General features: G+C 43.5%; 1 protein-coding gene across 1 annotated transcript in view; it reads right to left on the bottom strand.

Annotated features, from left to right (window-relative positions):
- Positions 1-15522, bottom strand: part of LOC149464865 (ras-related protein Rap-1b-like) — an 87164-nt gene that overhangs the window by 16049 nt on the left and 55593 nt on the right. The window contains exon 2 of the mRNA XM_089674208.1: positions 14575-14662. Within this exon, the coding sequence (XP_089530334.1) occupies positions 14575-14631 (57 nt within the window). The 5' untranslated portion in view covers positions 14632-14662. The remainder of the gene's footprint in view (positions 1-14574; positions 14663-15522) is intronic.

Here is a 15522-nt window from a genome sequence, read left to right as displayed (position 1 = left end):
ATGGCCTGCATAAGGATGGGAAGTGGTTAAAGTAGGTACGTATACACTATATTGCCAAAAGTATTGCGACACCCCTCCAAATCATTGGATTCAGGTGTTCCAATCACCACCATGGCCACAGGTGTATAAAATCAAGCACCTAAGCATGCAGACTGCTTCTACAAACATTTGTGAAAGAATGGGTCGCTCTCAGGAGCTCAGTGAATTCAAGCGTGGTACCGTGATAGGTTGCCACCTGTGCAATAAGTCCATCCGTGAAATTTCGTTGCTACTAAATATTCCATGGTTAACCGTTAGTGGTATAATAACAAAGTGGAAGGAACTGGGAACATCAGCAACTTAGCCACAAAGTGGTAGGCCACATAAAGTGACAGAGCGAGGGCAGCGCATGCTGAAGCGCACAGAAGTCGCCAACTGTCTGCAGAGTCAATAGCTAAAAACCTCTAAACTTCGTGTGGCCTTCAAATTAGCACAACAGTGTGTAGAGCGGTTCATGGAATGGGTTTTCATGGCCGAGCAGCTGCATCCAAGCCTTACATCACCAAGTGCAATGCAAAATGTTGGATGCAGTGACATAAAGCACGCCCCCACTGAACTATAGAGCAGTGGAGACGAGTTCTCTAGAGCAGCCTTTTTCAACCAGGGTGCCCAGGCACCCTGGGGTGCCTTCAGGTACCTTCAGGGGTGCCTTGGCAAAATGCCTAAAAATTGCCCAAAATTGTATACAAGCCAGCAAGTCGGTCATGCCTGCCTTTTAGTTACACAAATCCACAGGTTTTCATTCTGCACCATTACAAATTCTAGCCGCCGACAACATAAAAAAATCAATGATGTCATCAGTTAATAAGAAGGACATCGGGCCCCTACACAGCATTTTTTCTTCACCCTCTCCATCAGCACTGGGGTCACATTAGCTCAGTGAGGGAGAGAAACTGAGGGAGAAGAGAAGCAATGAATCACTAGTTAGTACTAGTGTGCATAGGTTTATTTGCTTTGGAAGAATAAATCACCTCTAATGTTGGGTGTCCCACATGTGCAGATATTGCATTCTGTAAAACTATTTGTTTAGTTTTTTACATTTTGTAATGGGTGCCTCGAGATTGTGCAGAATTTTACAGGGTGCCTCTAGATTGTGCAGAATTTTACAGGGTGCCTCTAGATTGTGCAGAATTTTAAAGGGTGCCTCAAAATTGTGCTGAATTTTAAAGGATGCCTCGAGATTGTGCAGAATTTAAACGGGTGCCCCAAGAATGTACAGAGTTTTGAAAGGGTGCCTCCAGATGGTGCAGAGTTTTAAAGGGTGCCTTGACTGAAAAAAGGTCGAGAAACACTGCTCTAGAGTGATGAATCACGCTTCTCTGTCTGGCGATCCGATGGACGTGTCTAGGTTTGGCGGTTGTCAGGAGAACAGTACTTGCCTGACTGCATTGTGCCAAGTGTAATGTTTAGTGGAGGGGGGATTATGGTGTGGGGTTGTTTTTCAGGGGTTGGGCTTGGCCCCTTAGTTTCAGTGAAGGGAACTCTTAAGGCGTTGGCATACCAAGACATTTTGGACAAGTTCATGCTCCTGACTTTGTGGGAACAGTTTGGGGATGGCCCCTTCCTGTTTCAACATGACTGTGTACCATTGCACAAAGCAAGGTCCATAAAGACATGGTTGAGCAATGAACTTGACTGGCCTGCACAGAGTTCTAACCTCAACCCTGTAGAACACCTTTGGGATGAATTAGAACAGAGACTGCAAGCCAGGCCTTCTTGTCCGACATTGGTGCTTGACCTCACGAATGCGCTTCTGGAAGAATGGTTAAACTTTCCCATAGACACAGTCCTAAACCTTGTGGACAGCTTTCTAAGAAGAGTTGAAGCTGTTATAGCGGCAAAAGGTGGGCCAACTCAATATTGAACCCTACAGACTAAGACTGGGATGCCATTACAGTTCACGTGCATGTAAAGGCAGGCGGCCCAATACTTTTGACAATATAGAGTATGTCTAGAATTACAAAGATCAGAATTATCCAGGCTATGATGTTTTCTGTACACAAAATGGCCACTACCCCGGTCTATAACTGGCTTTTACAGCAAGGAACAAATGGACGGGCAACATGTCAAAAAGAAAATAAAGTTCCCAGTTCAACTTGCCAGCCAGCTTACTAACAACTGAATCAACCTGTTTAACAGTATACGTTAAAAACAGGGGTTTAGTTAGCAGACATTTGCAAATACATGTATTTGCAAATGTCTGCTAACTAAACCCCTGTTTTTAACGTATACTGTTAAACAGGTTGATTCAGTTGTTAGTAAGCTGACTGGCAAGTTGAACTGGGAACTTTATTTTCTTTTTGATATGATGTTTTCTGTCCCTCTTTAGGATGTAAAAGCTGGACAATGAGGAAGCAAGACAGGAAACATATTGATGCCCTGTTGACAAATTCTAAGAATATTGCGGAGAGCAAGAACGAACGAACAAATGAATTCTTTAACAAATCAAATAAATCTTTCACTAGAAGCCCAGATGACAAAACTGAAGTGATCTTGCTTTTAACATATGAGAAACAACTCACTGAGAAAACCAACAAAACCCCTATGCACATTACTATAAAAACAGACACACCCAGTACTAGGGATGCACAGAAATTTTAGAAGCCGAAACATATCAGCTGAAAATAGCCCTATCGGCATTCTGCGGTGGAGCAAGGCAGGAGAGGAGGTCAGCAGTGCATACAGTAAGGAAGCAGTGTATACAGACAGGCTCCTTCACTTGCCGCCGCTAAAGGTCATTGCTGGGTTTAAATGCAATTGACTGTTTTTCTTCACTATAGCTCTGAGAAGGAGCGGTCATTCACCCCACTGCTAAACAAAGGGGCGGGGTCACCCAGTGACATTACCCGGTGAACCCGCCTCTTTGTTTACTTTAGCGGTTGGGGTGAATGACAGCTCCTTCTCGGAGCTATAAAGTGAAAGGAAAACAAAGTCCGCAATTGCATTTAAAAAATGGCAATGGCATTTAGCAGCGGCAAGTTAGGGAGCCTGTCAGTATACACTGCTCCTCTCCTGCCCTCTCCTTGCACAAATTACCCCCACCCCCTACAAAGAGAACCTGTGACTTGTATGCATCACATAAGGGACTATTGGTCCTCTATGTGATAGCAATAAAACCACTGGATAAAAAAAACTAATAACAAACATTAAAAGTAAAAAAAATAAAAATAAAAATGAGCCTCCCCACCCACACTTGTGCAGACATTTTGGTTTTTGGCCGAGTGCATCCTGAATTTTCAGTTTCAGCACCAGAATTTTCATTTCAGTGAACCACTACCCAGTACCCATCTTATAGTGAGGGATATGCCACCTGTATTTGCCCTCAGAGCCCTCCTCTGTATGCCTCTCTTACAAAGTTTCTTCATGCGGTCTTTGGCTTCAAAACTTTACTCTTATCACTGACCTACAACAAGCACACCATAAGATCAAACTTATTTTCAGTTAATAACATAGAATACATTGATGCCAGTGAACAGTAACCAACAAGCAACTAGCATTTTTAGGATTATCTACTGGTACTTACAAGCATCTGTGTTGGTCTTCAAATAATCCATGTGGTGCTCACAAGTGTTCTAGGTCAAGAATGTATACAGAGCCTTGACCTACTCAAAATGAAATTAAGCCATGTTGCTCCTAGCACAAAATCCCATCTAATATCAACCGTCATATGCCTGAGCCTCTATTGTCCATTGACATTCTGCAATATTGGAAAAATGCCATGTCAGGGCTTGAAGGGGCAAACAGCAACCTGTTCATGCAAGCTGATCTGAAGTACAACACATATTTACAGATACCACACGGTGCCCATGCTTCAGCTCTGTTGCCATCTTAGAAATATTTTAAGACAGTTTCACTTTAAAATAGTTTTAACTTTGTTAATGGGGCCTGTCTTCACTGACTTCTGGGCAAAGTGCGTTCAACGCCTGCCCGTGAAGGCCCCACTCACGCCTGAGCGTTTTGTAGCGTGAAGCTCGAAGTTCCAAACACTCAGGGAGCAAAAAAAAACAAAAATTACGCTATGGAGATGGTTCACATCTCCAATCTAAGCTGTCTGAAGCTTTTCTAGCTCCATTCAGGCAGCTGGATGCATTTGGCACGTTTTCAATCCCACAAAAATACATGGAAATGCGCAAATCTTTTTCCATGTGCTTTGGTGCGCTTTGTCTCGCGACCAAGAGTTTTTTTCTGGCATGGCAGCAACTGATGTCACAGATGAAATTTTTCTCTGTTGGCTAATACAAAAACGCCAGAACTGAAAAGGCCCCAAAAACACCTGAATAGTGCACACGCGTTTGCAAATGCGCATAAAAAGGTGTGACAAAATGCACAAAAATGCTCAGGTGTGAATGGGGCCTAAGAGACACACAGAGGGGGACTATCTGGCCTAAAGCTGGGAACATGAGTGTCTGTGATGCATATATTAAGCATTTGAGATGCCAGTCATTTGCATTGATTTGTTGAAAGTTGTGAAAAAAAGCACAAAATTATCTTAAATTGTTCTAAACAATACCCCATGGTTGAAAGAAAAACGCACCTCCCAGGGCTCCCCTGTACACCATGTTGCACGCTAACATACACTGCTATAACGTAGCCCAACTAACTAAATTGGTTGCCACCACACCAAAGCAACACAAATGAACTGTAAAGGTGCTTTGGGGTGGCCAAAATTACCACAATGCACAGATGTGGAGCCAGTATTAAACAAGTTATTTTATAATCTCAGCACCTATTTGTAGAATCTTAGATCTCATTTGCCATGTAAAATCTCCCAGGGGATCCATACATCCTGCACATTTCTGGGTGTCAGATGCCAGCTCTGCGTCCACCGATGAGCTCTGTGGTTAGTTCAGCATATTTTTTGTGACAAGATCACAATCCTAGCCTTGTGAACAATAGTCCTAATACAAGTAAAGACAGGCAACTTCTTATATACGATTTGAAATCAGGTTTTAAAAAATTTACCTGGATAACAAATTTGCTATAAAACATGAAACGGTTTCGGTTTTGCATGACAAAACTATTCTAAAGCATACCACAGCTCTCATTCACTTAGTGAGTTCCACATGAAGCAGATTTTAGCGGCAAGGCAAAATAGATTGTGTGCAGTTTCACTCATTACATGTCCCTCTCATCCAATGGCCTGAAATTCCCCTCCATTGAGCACACATCAGGAAGCCTTGGAGACTAGTACAAACAGATAAAGTACACAGGATCTATCCTTTGTACTGCTAATGGTATCACATACTGTTCTAGGCTTATCTAAATGTTTCTGAAAAAAAACAACGCAACATCTGTCTATTCCCATTAGCAGTGCAGACGTAATAACGAATATAGCAATATTGATTTAAGTAGTCAAAGTGGAAAAAAAATATAAAAATAGTCAAAGCAAGAGTAATACACACTAGTTATGTAATACAACACCCATGGTGCATGCTAACCAATAACAAATACAAAAGTGGAAAAGAGCATATTCCATCTATAGTTGAAAAAAAAAAAAGTAGAAATCATTACATACAAGAGTTCACTTTCAACCACAGCATTCTTTTTTGGCTATTGCAATACCCACCTGGAGAATTCAGGACACTCACATTTTTTCAAAGTTCATATCTTTTCAAGAAATCTTGCACCAAACTAATACTTATACTTTCACACACAAATGATCTAAAGATTTCTAAAAAAAAACCGTAAGCATCATGTACCCATGTAAATTTGCAGCTAGCGAATGGAAGAAGAATTTTACCATCTGTACGATTCCATAGCTAAAACTGAAGAATTTACTGACTATTAAGGCCAGGTTCACACTATAGCGGACAGCTACCAGAGTACTTTACCGCTCTGGCAGCTATCCATTCCTGGCTGAAGTAAGGGGGAGGAAGTGTGGTGCGCAATTCAACGCACTACACGGCTCCCTTTGTTTTGTAAAAACTATTTGAACTGTACAAAATTTACACATCATTCATGGTGCTGTACAGCAGCCTGTCTGCATTTTATCACAGCCCCAGACTGCACTGCAGAGTGAATGTGACACATAGGAAACAATTGTTTCCTGTGTATCCTTGCGATGGCATATGTTTTACAAAGTAGTGAAACGTCTGTCACTTCACACTGTGAATTAGCCCAATTTTTTTTTTGTGCAATCTTACAAAATCATTAAAGTGTTAATATACTGGCAGATGAGATTCTTAATCTTTTTATATTTGCAGCTTTCATTAATCCCTTGGCGTCGGTGCCTTCCGGCCCTTTAAGGGGTTTCTGATGCTAAGCGGGGGCGGGTTTTAGGGTCATGCGACCACTGTAATTGGCTGTCACACCGGTCACATTGTGATCGGGTGCTTTTCGAGAGGCGCCAGTAACTGTGCCGGCAGAGAGGAGGGGGTGAGCTCTTGGCACATGGTTTTTTACATCAGGTACACCTAAAGGCCCAGTCACTGTGAGGCCGCATATTTGCATACCGCAGGTGCCAAGGAGTTAAAATAATATCTGTTGATCCTTGTCTAGCCCTCACTGTCATGGGATGATGACCGTCTTCCAATTGTGCTCCTGCATAGTAACCCTGGAACAGTTAGCTGATCATTGTAAGCATCCCTTTAAGTGGTAAATGATTTGTCTCAACCCTCTAACACTACCATCCCTCCAGATAAACAATTATGCTGTCTAAATATGCCCCTGTGTGCATTCATCCAGAGTGTAGGCTCTATAATACAGGAAGTGTCTTACTGGTCAGATCACCTGGTGAAAACAGAGGAAAAACAAGCTCCCCCACCCCCCCCCAAAAAAAAAAAAAAAAAAAGAAAACAAGAAAAAACTAGTAAGCTGCAATATATGTTTTTGGGTTTGTGTTTAATAGCACTTTAAGGGAAAAAACAAAAACAAAAAAAAAACCTGTAGAGGAGCTCAACAAATTTACGCTCTTCTTAGGGCTCGTTCACACTTGACTGTTTTTTTCTAACTCTTGCCAAACGCCCCTATAGCGTTTGACAAGCGTTGGTCCGGCGTTTGCGGAGAGTTTTTAACGCTCCGCAAACGCCACATGCGCGGTTTAGCAACAGTTGCTAGGCATTTACCAAGCGTTAAAAACGCCCCACAAACGCCTATGACGACGTTTGAATGGTGTTAACGCCCCGCAAGCGCACCTCAAACGCGGCACCATAGACTTGAATAGGAGGCTTCAACTCCTCCTGACTCGACCAGAGGCGTCCGTTTTGCCACGACGCAACGCTAATGCTCCCGTTTGAACAGCACCATGTGCTGCAATGTGCAGAATTTACCCAGGCGTTTGGGAAACGGTAAAAATGCTTACTAACAAGGCTAGTGTGAACGTAGCCTTAAAGATGCAAAGTCAAACACCAGGAATAAGCCTGGGTTCCCACTGATGCGGTGAGGAATTCACACCGGTTTCTGTGCAAATTCTGCACAGTATCATAATCGCACCCCGTTCATGCGAACCACTGCAGGTGTGTATGTGAAGTGAACACCCCGAAATTGGTTCACAAAACGTGATGAGATGTGCAGAATCGGATTGCATGGGTATATTCTAGTGCGGACCAAAAAAGATGCAGAATTTGCATGTGATTTGCACAGGAATGAGGTGCGGTTCCTGTGCGAATCACATGTGATATGCCGCACCGCAGAAGTGTGAACCCAGGCTAAAGGCTGGTATTCTCAAAGCTGGGAGGATGTGAGTACCCATCTCCCTTCCCATTTATATGCAGTTACAAATCCCTAGTATAACATTATCAGCAGCAGGTGCTTTGAAAAGAGTAGCTATTGAGACAATTCTGTTGCTAGCTCCAAACGCCACATAAAAATATCAGTTGCTCAGCAACTGAGTTACACATTGCTAGAATTGCTGCGACAGACCTTCCACTGACTAGAACTTGATTATTTGAAGTAACAAAAACACTAAGGAGGTGGATTTTGTGGCTGCTACAACTGGTTGTGTGACATGGCCCTTAGTCCAAAAGTGCCTGCTAAAGAACGTCTAACCGCCCATAAGATGTTTAAAACTGTATGTTATGGTTAACAAATAGCAAGTTTGGCCAATATATGTGAAGAGGTGTTTTTTTTTTTTTTTTTTGACTGATACAACAGGAAAAACCAACTGAATAGATAAAGGCAACAGACTATACAAGCAGGCAGAGCAGCATTATTAGCCATATATAGGCAACTTGACAGTCAACAGGAGCAAGCAAGAGCAACTGATTCTTAACTTTTTCCAGCAGCCTCTCCCATCAACATTTAACTCGCTGTGCAAGAGCTAACAGAAATCTGTGCCAGAACAAACAGACATGAGGCATCGGACACAGGAAAGAACAGAGCTGACTATAAACAAATAAAGCCATTTTTTTTCTTAACGTCTCCAGCAGCTTCAGATTTACAGCATTATCCACAAACTGCTACACTGCAAAACAAAAGGTTTCAGTAGTTTTTAACTTTGTCCTACTTTAACTGCTCAATTTGAGCTGTGTCGCTAAGCGGATAAAGGCAGAATCAGTAGAGATTCAGGATGTAAATCTAATAAGAGCTGAAAACAGCCTTTTACAGTATTTGTTTCCACATTTTTAAACAGCAGCCTAACAATTACTATACGTGTTGCTTTCAGTTTTACTTACAGAAACCTTTCTGTATGGAAAAAAAAAAAAAATTAATGATAACAGTAAGTCTAAAAACTAAAGCTGGCCATAGATGGATCAAATTGTTGATCCATCTTTGGCCATTCCCACTCGAAAATCAATCTAATGATCGACTTTTATCGAACAGAAATGTTGGAACTTTTAATTTGCTCAATGGCTGAAGCGTTGATCAGTGTATTCTTATAGCATAGGAGTCCACACTGTTAGAATCCGATAGCAAAGCATGGAGGATTCGTTCATTCACCTTGCTTAGCGATTGGCGGTGCCACAAACTGTGAATTTCAGTCCTCTATTACAGTAATGCAAGAATTTCTGATGAGGATAGATTGGGACATGGAGATATGCATCCATTATGTCCATGAATTCTAGGATGTTTTTTGGCTGGAGCAAAGCTACCATTGAGCGCATTGACTCCCATTTGAAATCTCTGAACCCAGAGAAACTTGGGGCAATTCAGGTCCAAAATTGGACATCACTGTTTAACATTGGGACTGAACAGGTCTGAATAAAAACCAAGGAACCTTTCGGCTTCATGGACTGGCTTGAAATTTCTGGTCAGTAACCAAAGTGACTGTAGAGCAGACCCAATTGTCTGTAATCTCCTCTTGCAAAAAATCTGCAAATGTCAGCAAGCCAAAATCTGACTGCGCCGACTTAGATGACGAGGATCTTTTATAAAACTGGCCCACAGTCTTTTCTCTAGGGTCCGTAGCTGGAGGGTGCTGAAAAGACTGTCTAGAAGAGCCTAATCCAGATGTAGAAGGAGCCGTTGCCTTTTGAGCCGGACACATACTCTTCTTGAGAGGTAGAAGAGAACTCTTACCGCCACAAATCTTTGGATTCACATATGTGGGGTGCAGGTTGAAGCTCAGGTTTCACGATTAATTGACACAGTAGTTGTTCAGCGGTTCAGGCCAGGTTTACATTAGTTTCAGGACAGCACAGGAATTTATCCTCTTCACAACTGATGAGAGGTGCGGTTTAGAAACGGTTCCCATAGAAGTCAATAGCCTGTAATCTGCACCCGAACCGGACTGCACTGCTCAGAAATTGGAGAGGACTCTTTTTCAGTTCACACTCCCAGTGCACTGGACACCATGTGAACAGGCACCATAGGAAGCAATGTTATTAAGTGTTCTTGCATGGCAAGACCACTTACTGTCATCTCACATATATATTCTTATTATAGCCAAATTTACCACCCTAACTCCTCCCACAGTTTTTACACTACATAGACAGTAATATACCGAAACGTGCAGATTGTTCCCGATTGGTGTGCTATTACTTTGTGGAACGTTTCGCCAAATGGTTCATGAAATATCGGTGTTTTTGTGGTGAAATTGGTCCCATAGGAATGAATGGCGGAATGTTCAAAACTAGAGTGGGAGCTGACAAAAGCTAGAGTGTACGCTGAAAAATCAGGATATGATTTCTAAACTGCCATCACTTCCTCATTTTCAAGCCCACCTAAACAAATCTTATATCAAAACGTTCAGCTATCCCTGCTGCCACTAAAAATGTCCACGGCTAAGCCATAGTCCTGATAGTATTCACAATATGACCATTTGTTTGCAACTCACGCCGCCCATTGACATTCATTGAAACTCCACTGTAGCCACCTCAAATTTAAAGGGCAATTTCTAAACTGCGACTGTGCCTTCATTTTTAATATTTTAGAGACATACTATGCATCAAAATGTAGGTCTGGGTCTTGTGGGTCTTCGGTGTAGGATTTATAGTTTTTAAACTACAACCGTTTGAAGATGGCAACTGCCAGTGAAGTGAGCAAGTTGGAGCAGCTTGTTTTTAAATGCTCTTCTCTGCCCTTGCTGTAGAGTGAGTTGCCATAGGAACCCAGGTGTGTGAGCAGGAAGCAGAGTGATGAAAGCTAGAGTGTGAGATGTAGACTACTGGTGGAGGCAAGAACACTTCACACAATTTCCCCAGAAATTGTAGATTTTCTAGTTTTACATGTCATGCGGATTAGATGCGATTCAAACCACATCCAATCCGCATATACACTATATTGCCAAAAGTGTTGGCATCCCAGTCTTAGTCTGCAGGGTTCAATATTGAGTTGGCCCACCCTTTGCAGCTATAACATCTTCAACTCTTCTGGGAAGGATGTCCACATGGTTTAGGAGTGTGTCTATGGGAATGTTGACCATTCTTCCAGAAGCACATTTGTGAGGTCAGGCACTGATGTCGGACGAGAAGGCCTGGCTTGCAGTCTCCGCTCTAATTCATCCCAAAGGTGTTCTGTCGGGTGGAGGTCAGGACTTTGTACAGGCCAGTCAAGTTCCTCCATGTTGACCTTGCTTTGTGCACAGTTATGTTGGAACAGGAAGGGGCCATCCCCAAACTATTCCCACAATGTTGGGAGCATGAAATGGTCTTGGTATGCCGATGCCTTAAGAGTTCCCTTTACTGCAACTAAGGGGCCAAGCCCAACCCCTGAAAAACAACCCCACCCCATAATCCCCTCTCTACCAAACTTTACACTTGTCAGGAGAATGGTACTTGCCTGACTGCATTGTGCCAACCGCCAAACCCAGACACGTCCATTGGATTGCCAAACAGAGAAGTGCGATTCATCACTCCAGAGAACACGTCTCCACTGCTCTAGAGTCCAGGTGCGGCGTGCTTTACACCACAGCATCCGACGCTTTGCATTGCATTTGGTGATGTAAGGCTTGGATACAGCTGTTTGGCAATGGAAACCCATTTCATGAAGCTCTCTATGCACTGCTGTGCTAATCCTGAGGTCTTTAGCTGACTCTGCACAGTTGGCAGCTTCTGCGCACTGTGTGCTTCAGCATGCGCTGACCCCACTCTGTCATTTTTACGTGGCCTACCACTTCATCGCTGTTGTTCCCAGTTGCTTCCATTTTCTTATAATACCACTAACAAGAGTGCACAGATGGCAACCTATATTCTGTATTACCCATATGTCCCAAACCCCCCCCCCCCCCATCCACCATGTCCTCATACTCTGTACTCCCTATATGCCCCTTTCACCCATGTCCTCATACTTTGTACTCCCCATACCCCCCACTTGTCCTCATACTCTGTACTCGCCCCATGTCCTTGTAGCATAAGGATGTGTATCACATGGGGCTCCCCTTACACCGGGGTACTGTCTCACCACCACCATGTTGCTGAGCCGCTTTACAATTCAGAACGAGGCAGCAAAGCCATGAAAATCTCCCCCAGAAATCCCTCCAGCAAAGCCCAGCTCTCCGCTGAACATGTTGTGATCCTCCGAAGCAGTCCAGCACCTCCAGGAAGTGGCACTCCATGCTCTCCCAGGCCAGTCTGGCACATACTAGCTGCTTCCAGCCGTACCTGCTCAGAGGATGAGCCGCTCACACATCACTTTCTGCACCATCTCATTCACCCAGAGAACCGTCCACTAAGAAAGCCGCTGGGAGGGCGAATCCTGTAACCCCAGCTCTGTATCTACCAGCCGTTGCATCCTATTGGATATGGCCTGAGCGTCCGGCGATATGATTTGAGTATCCCTGCACCAGTGAATAGGCTGCCAAAAAGCTCAGGAACCAAGATGCAAATCCTAGCCACCAAGGTGACTTGGTGCCTGGGATTTGTCGATTCCTGCTTTACGGCATTTGCCACAAAATAGAGAGCCTGAGGTAACTCTTTTAACCCCATCAGGGTACAACCTTCAACATCTGCAAAGTTCTTCTTAACCAGCCGCCTAATCCAGCCCCAAAAGACACCAATAGCTGCAGAGCGGATCTAAAGAAAAGAAAGCATTGCTTTCAACGGTGTTTCCAATATTTTATTATCCGGGTCTTTGAAGACCTGAACGCCATCAACCGGGCAAGTAAAATGTTTATTACGATAGGAAACTGCGGCATCTACTAAAGGTTTACTCCAGGAATTCTCAGATGTGGAATCCACTGTCTGACCCTAAAGGTCCGCCCCCTCTGTCCCTTTGTGTCCACCCACCCCTCATCCACTACTGGGAAGAGGACTGGCGAAGGATATTGTCTGCGTTTTTACTACCTTGCCTATGGATGCCAAACCCTCCTTCATAACATAAGCTGAAGTAGATGCCCCTGCAAAAACTACCATATCAGACCGATGTAAGGGCTTTGAAGCACCTTTTGGGAGAAACCAAATCAGCGGGACTATGTCCAGAGTCTTCAGAACCTGACGGCAGTGCACATACTCCCTTCCAAACTGTGCTCCCACCTTTCTGGTAGACAGTAAGTTTGCTGAAAATATAATGGAGCATGTACCAACTAGGCAGCATCCAATCAGCTGAGAGGATACATGTGCAACAGTAACAGTGTACAGATATCCCTAAGAGACCACCTAGCTGTAAGTGCCCTTTCCCACTGGTGTATTCAAGTGACCCTGTGTCTCTTTAGCTGCGCTGCTATTGATACCAACTGCTGCCTCAAACATAGCAAGTGGCTGATCCAAAGAATATACCACTGGCTTCATGCCTTTACCAATATGGTTGCCAGTCTGCCCCTTTGATGTGATTTCCGATTCCAATTGCCTATGTGCACACAGCCACATGCACGCATGCTCCCGCTACAACAGTAAAAAGAACTACAGTCTTGCACAAAACCAGTCATCTGGCAAACCAGTAATAGCAGCCAAAGGTCACAAATGGAGGAGGACCCAATCACCACCCATCACGACGGGCTTTGTCACTTCAGACCCTCAGGGACTCTATCCCCCTTTCACGGGGTCCAATTCCCTGTACCTAGCACCCAACCGAAAACACCTTGGTTATTACTACTGCTCAGGGTTCTGTATACACAGAGTCCATTGCCAAATGGTTGAATTACAGGCAATCCCCGTTTGAAGACACACTTTCATCATAGCAGGGCCTGTGTACCAAACATCTTGTCACCACAGCTGTAGGAATGAATCTAGACAACCAATCTCCTGATCCCTTCTGGTATTTCTTGAGAATCTGGCAGTACTGTGCAGAGACCTACGCATCAGTGACCATTGCCTTCTGACACCGATGAAAAAAAACCCAAGGGTCGTCCTGTGTAGGAGAAGTTGTATAGGGGGACTTTGTTTTTGCCAGTGTCCATTTACCTGTAGTTGGTGCATAACCCAGGCAGGCATGAATAATGTGTTCTGTGTTCCTGATGGTTTTATTCTGAGAACACCAGTGCTGTCTGCCCTTATCCATAGCATAAACATGCATGCTCAGCCATTTAGAGACAATATTTTTAGCCGGTCTTTCATTAAAAATTTGGCAAGGCAAATATAGAGCAGATGAAGGTCTCTGATGACTGAAAAATGTATATAAAAAAAAAATCATTTTACACAAGACTGACTAACAGCAGCAAACTGTTGCATGGAGTCACAGAATGGGTGTATCAGACACTCTGTATTCTGTTGTCAATCCACTTTTCATATATATTTTTATCAGGGTGCTCTCAAAGTGAAACTAATAGTTAAAGAGCACTGTCTTACAAGTCCTATAAAATTTCCAAGGCCTTGTTCACATGGGCATACTAAAGCATACACACGTGTGAGGGCCGTGTTTGCCTACAAGGTATGCACAGGTGTTCCATACATCCGTGTGCAAGCAGTCCTGTTCATGTCAACTGGGACAAAATGGTTGCATGGACGCAACCCCTGCTCTCAATCTGACATCCATGTGAGTGCATGTCTGTGAATTTGCATTATCTGCATCCGAGGACAAGCACCTGGACCCACATGGATATCAAATTGGAAGCAGTGGCTGTATACATGCTGCTGCTGTATCCCAATTGACATGAATGAGCATGCATGCAGATGCATCAAACACCTGTTTATCCTGTATGGGCAAGCACTGCCCTCGCAGTAGTATATGCTTAAGTATGCCCATGTGAACGAGGCCTATACCTTAGAAAAAGAAAAACCTTACCAATGCAGACTTTCCAACACCACCCGACCCAAGGACAACCAGCTTGTATTCACGCATGGTGCAGGCTTCGTGTCAACCAACTCCACACCTACAACACAGAAAAACATATCAGTTTTGATTGAACCATAACTACAAAAGTAGAATGTAACAATATGAGTATGCAGAGGTGTCACCAAAAACAAACATCTAAAACAAAGCTAGTAAACTTTTCAAAGCATAGGGCAGTGTTAGGCATACAGGTGTTTCGTTTAGCTGATCTAAATGCAGCCCATTGTTTTTAAAGAGCCTGTACACATAGGCGTGTAAACACAAGTTGCACAGTAAAAAGAAAAAGTTGCTGGCCAGTATTTTAAGGGGCGTGCGCGCATACCCACAGAAAATTTTAGAGTTTTAGGAGGATAAAATTTGATTCTGACACCTAGAATTCAATTTACTTGTATATGCACATAAGCCCAAAATAACTGCAAGAAATTTTGGCCAGGAATACTAATGTTCAAACATCAGTACCATTTGCAAGTACCTTTATGCGTTTTCAGTTTCTTGTGGGTGAGCACATGACAGCTTTTTCATCCCTTGTTCATGGTTACAAGCACCTCCTTGGGATACTTGCCATGTGCTCAGTCACAATTCAGCCAAGCGGAGGAGACAGACAAACTTCCATCCCCCAATCTCGTCTGCACTGAATGAAACAGGAATTGACGATTTGCGCTTTTGTATTCTTCCAGTAGGAAGACTTCATAGCTATCAGAAAACACTGACCATCACTGCTGGCTATAGCCTGCGGATCTGATCGAGCAGGGAAAAGCCAACATGCTGGGTGTACAGAAGTCCATCGGTAGACTGACAACTGTACAACCATGCCCATACATGGAACAAATTTCGTCTGGTCCCTATTGAACCAGTTAAATGTCGATCCATGTATGGCAGGCTTTAGTGGATTGTTTAGAA

This window comes from Staurois parvus, unplaced genomic scaffold (assembly GCF_062004578.1).
Source record: "Staurois parvus isolate SC_StPar_1 unplaced genomic scaffold, SC_StPar_1.0 ptg000147l, whole genome shotgun sequence".
NCBI classification, from domain to species: domain Eukaryota; kingdom Metazoa; phylum Chordata; class Amphibia; order Anura; family Ranidae; genus Staurois; species Staurois parvus.
The sequence above is the reverse complement of the archived record's forward strand: the minus strand, read 5'-3'. Positions and strand labels throughout refer to the sequence as shown.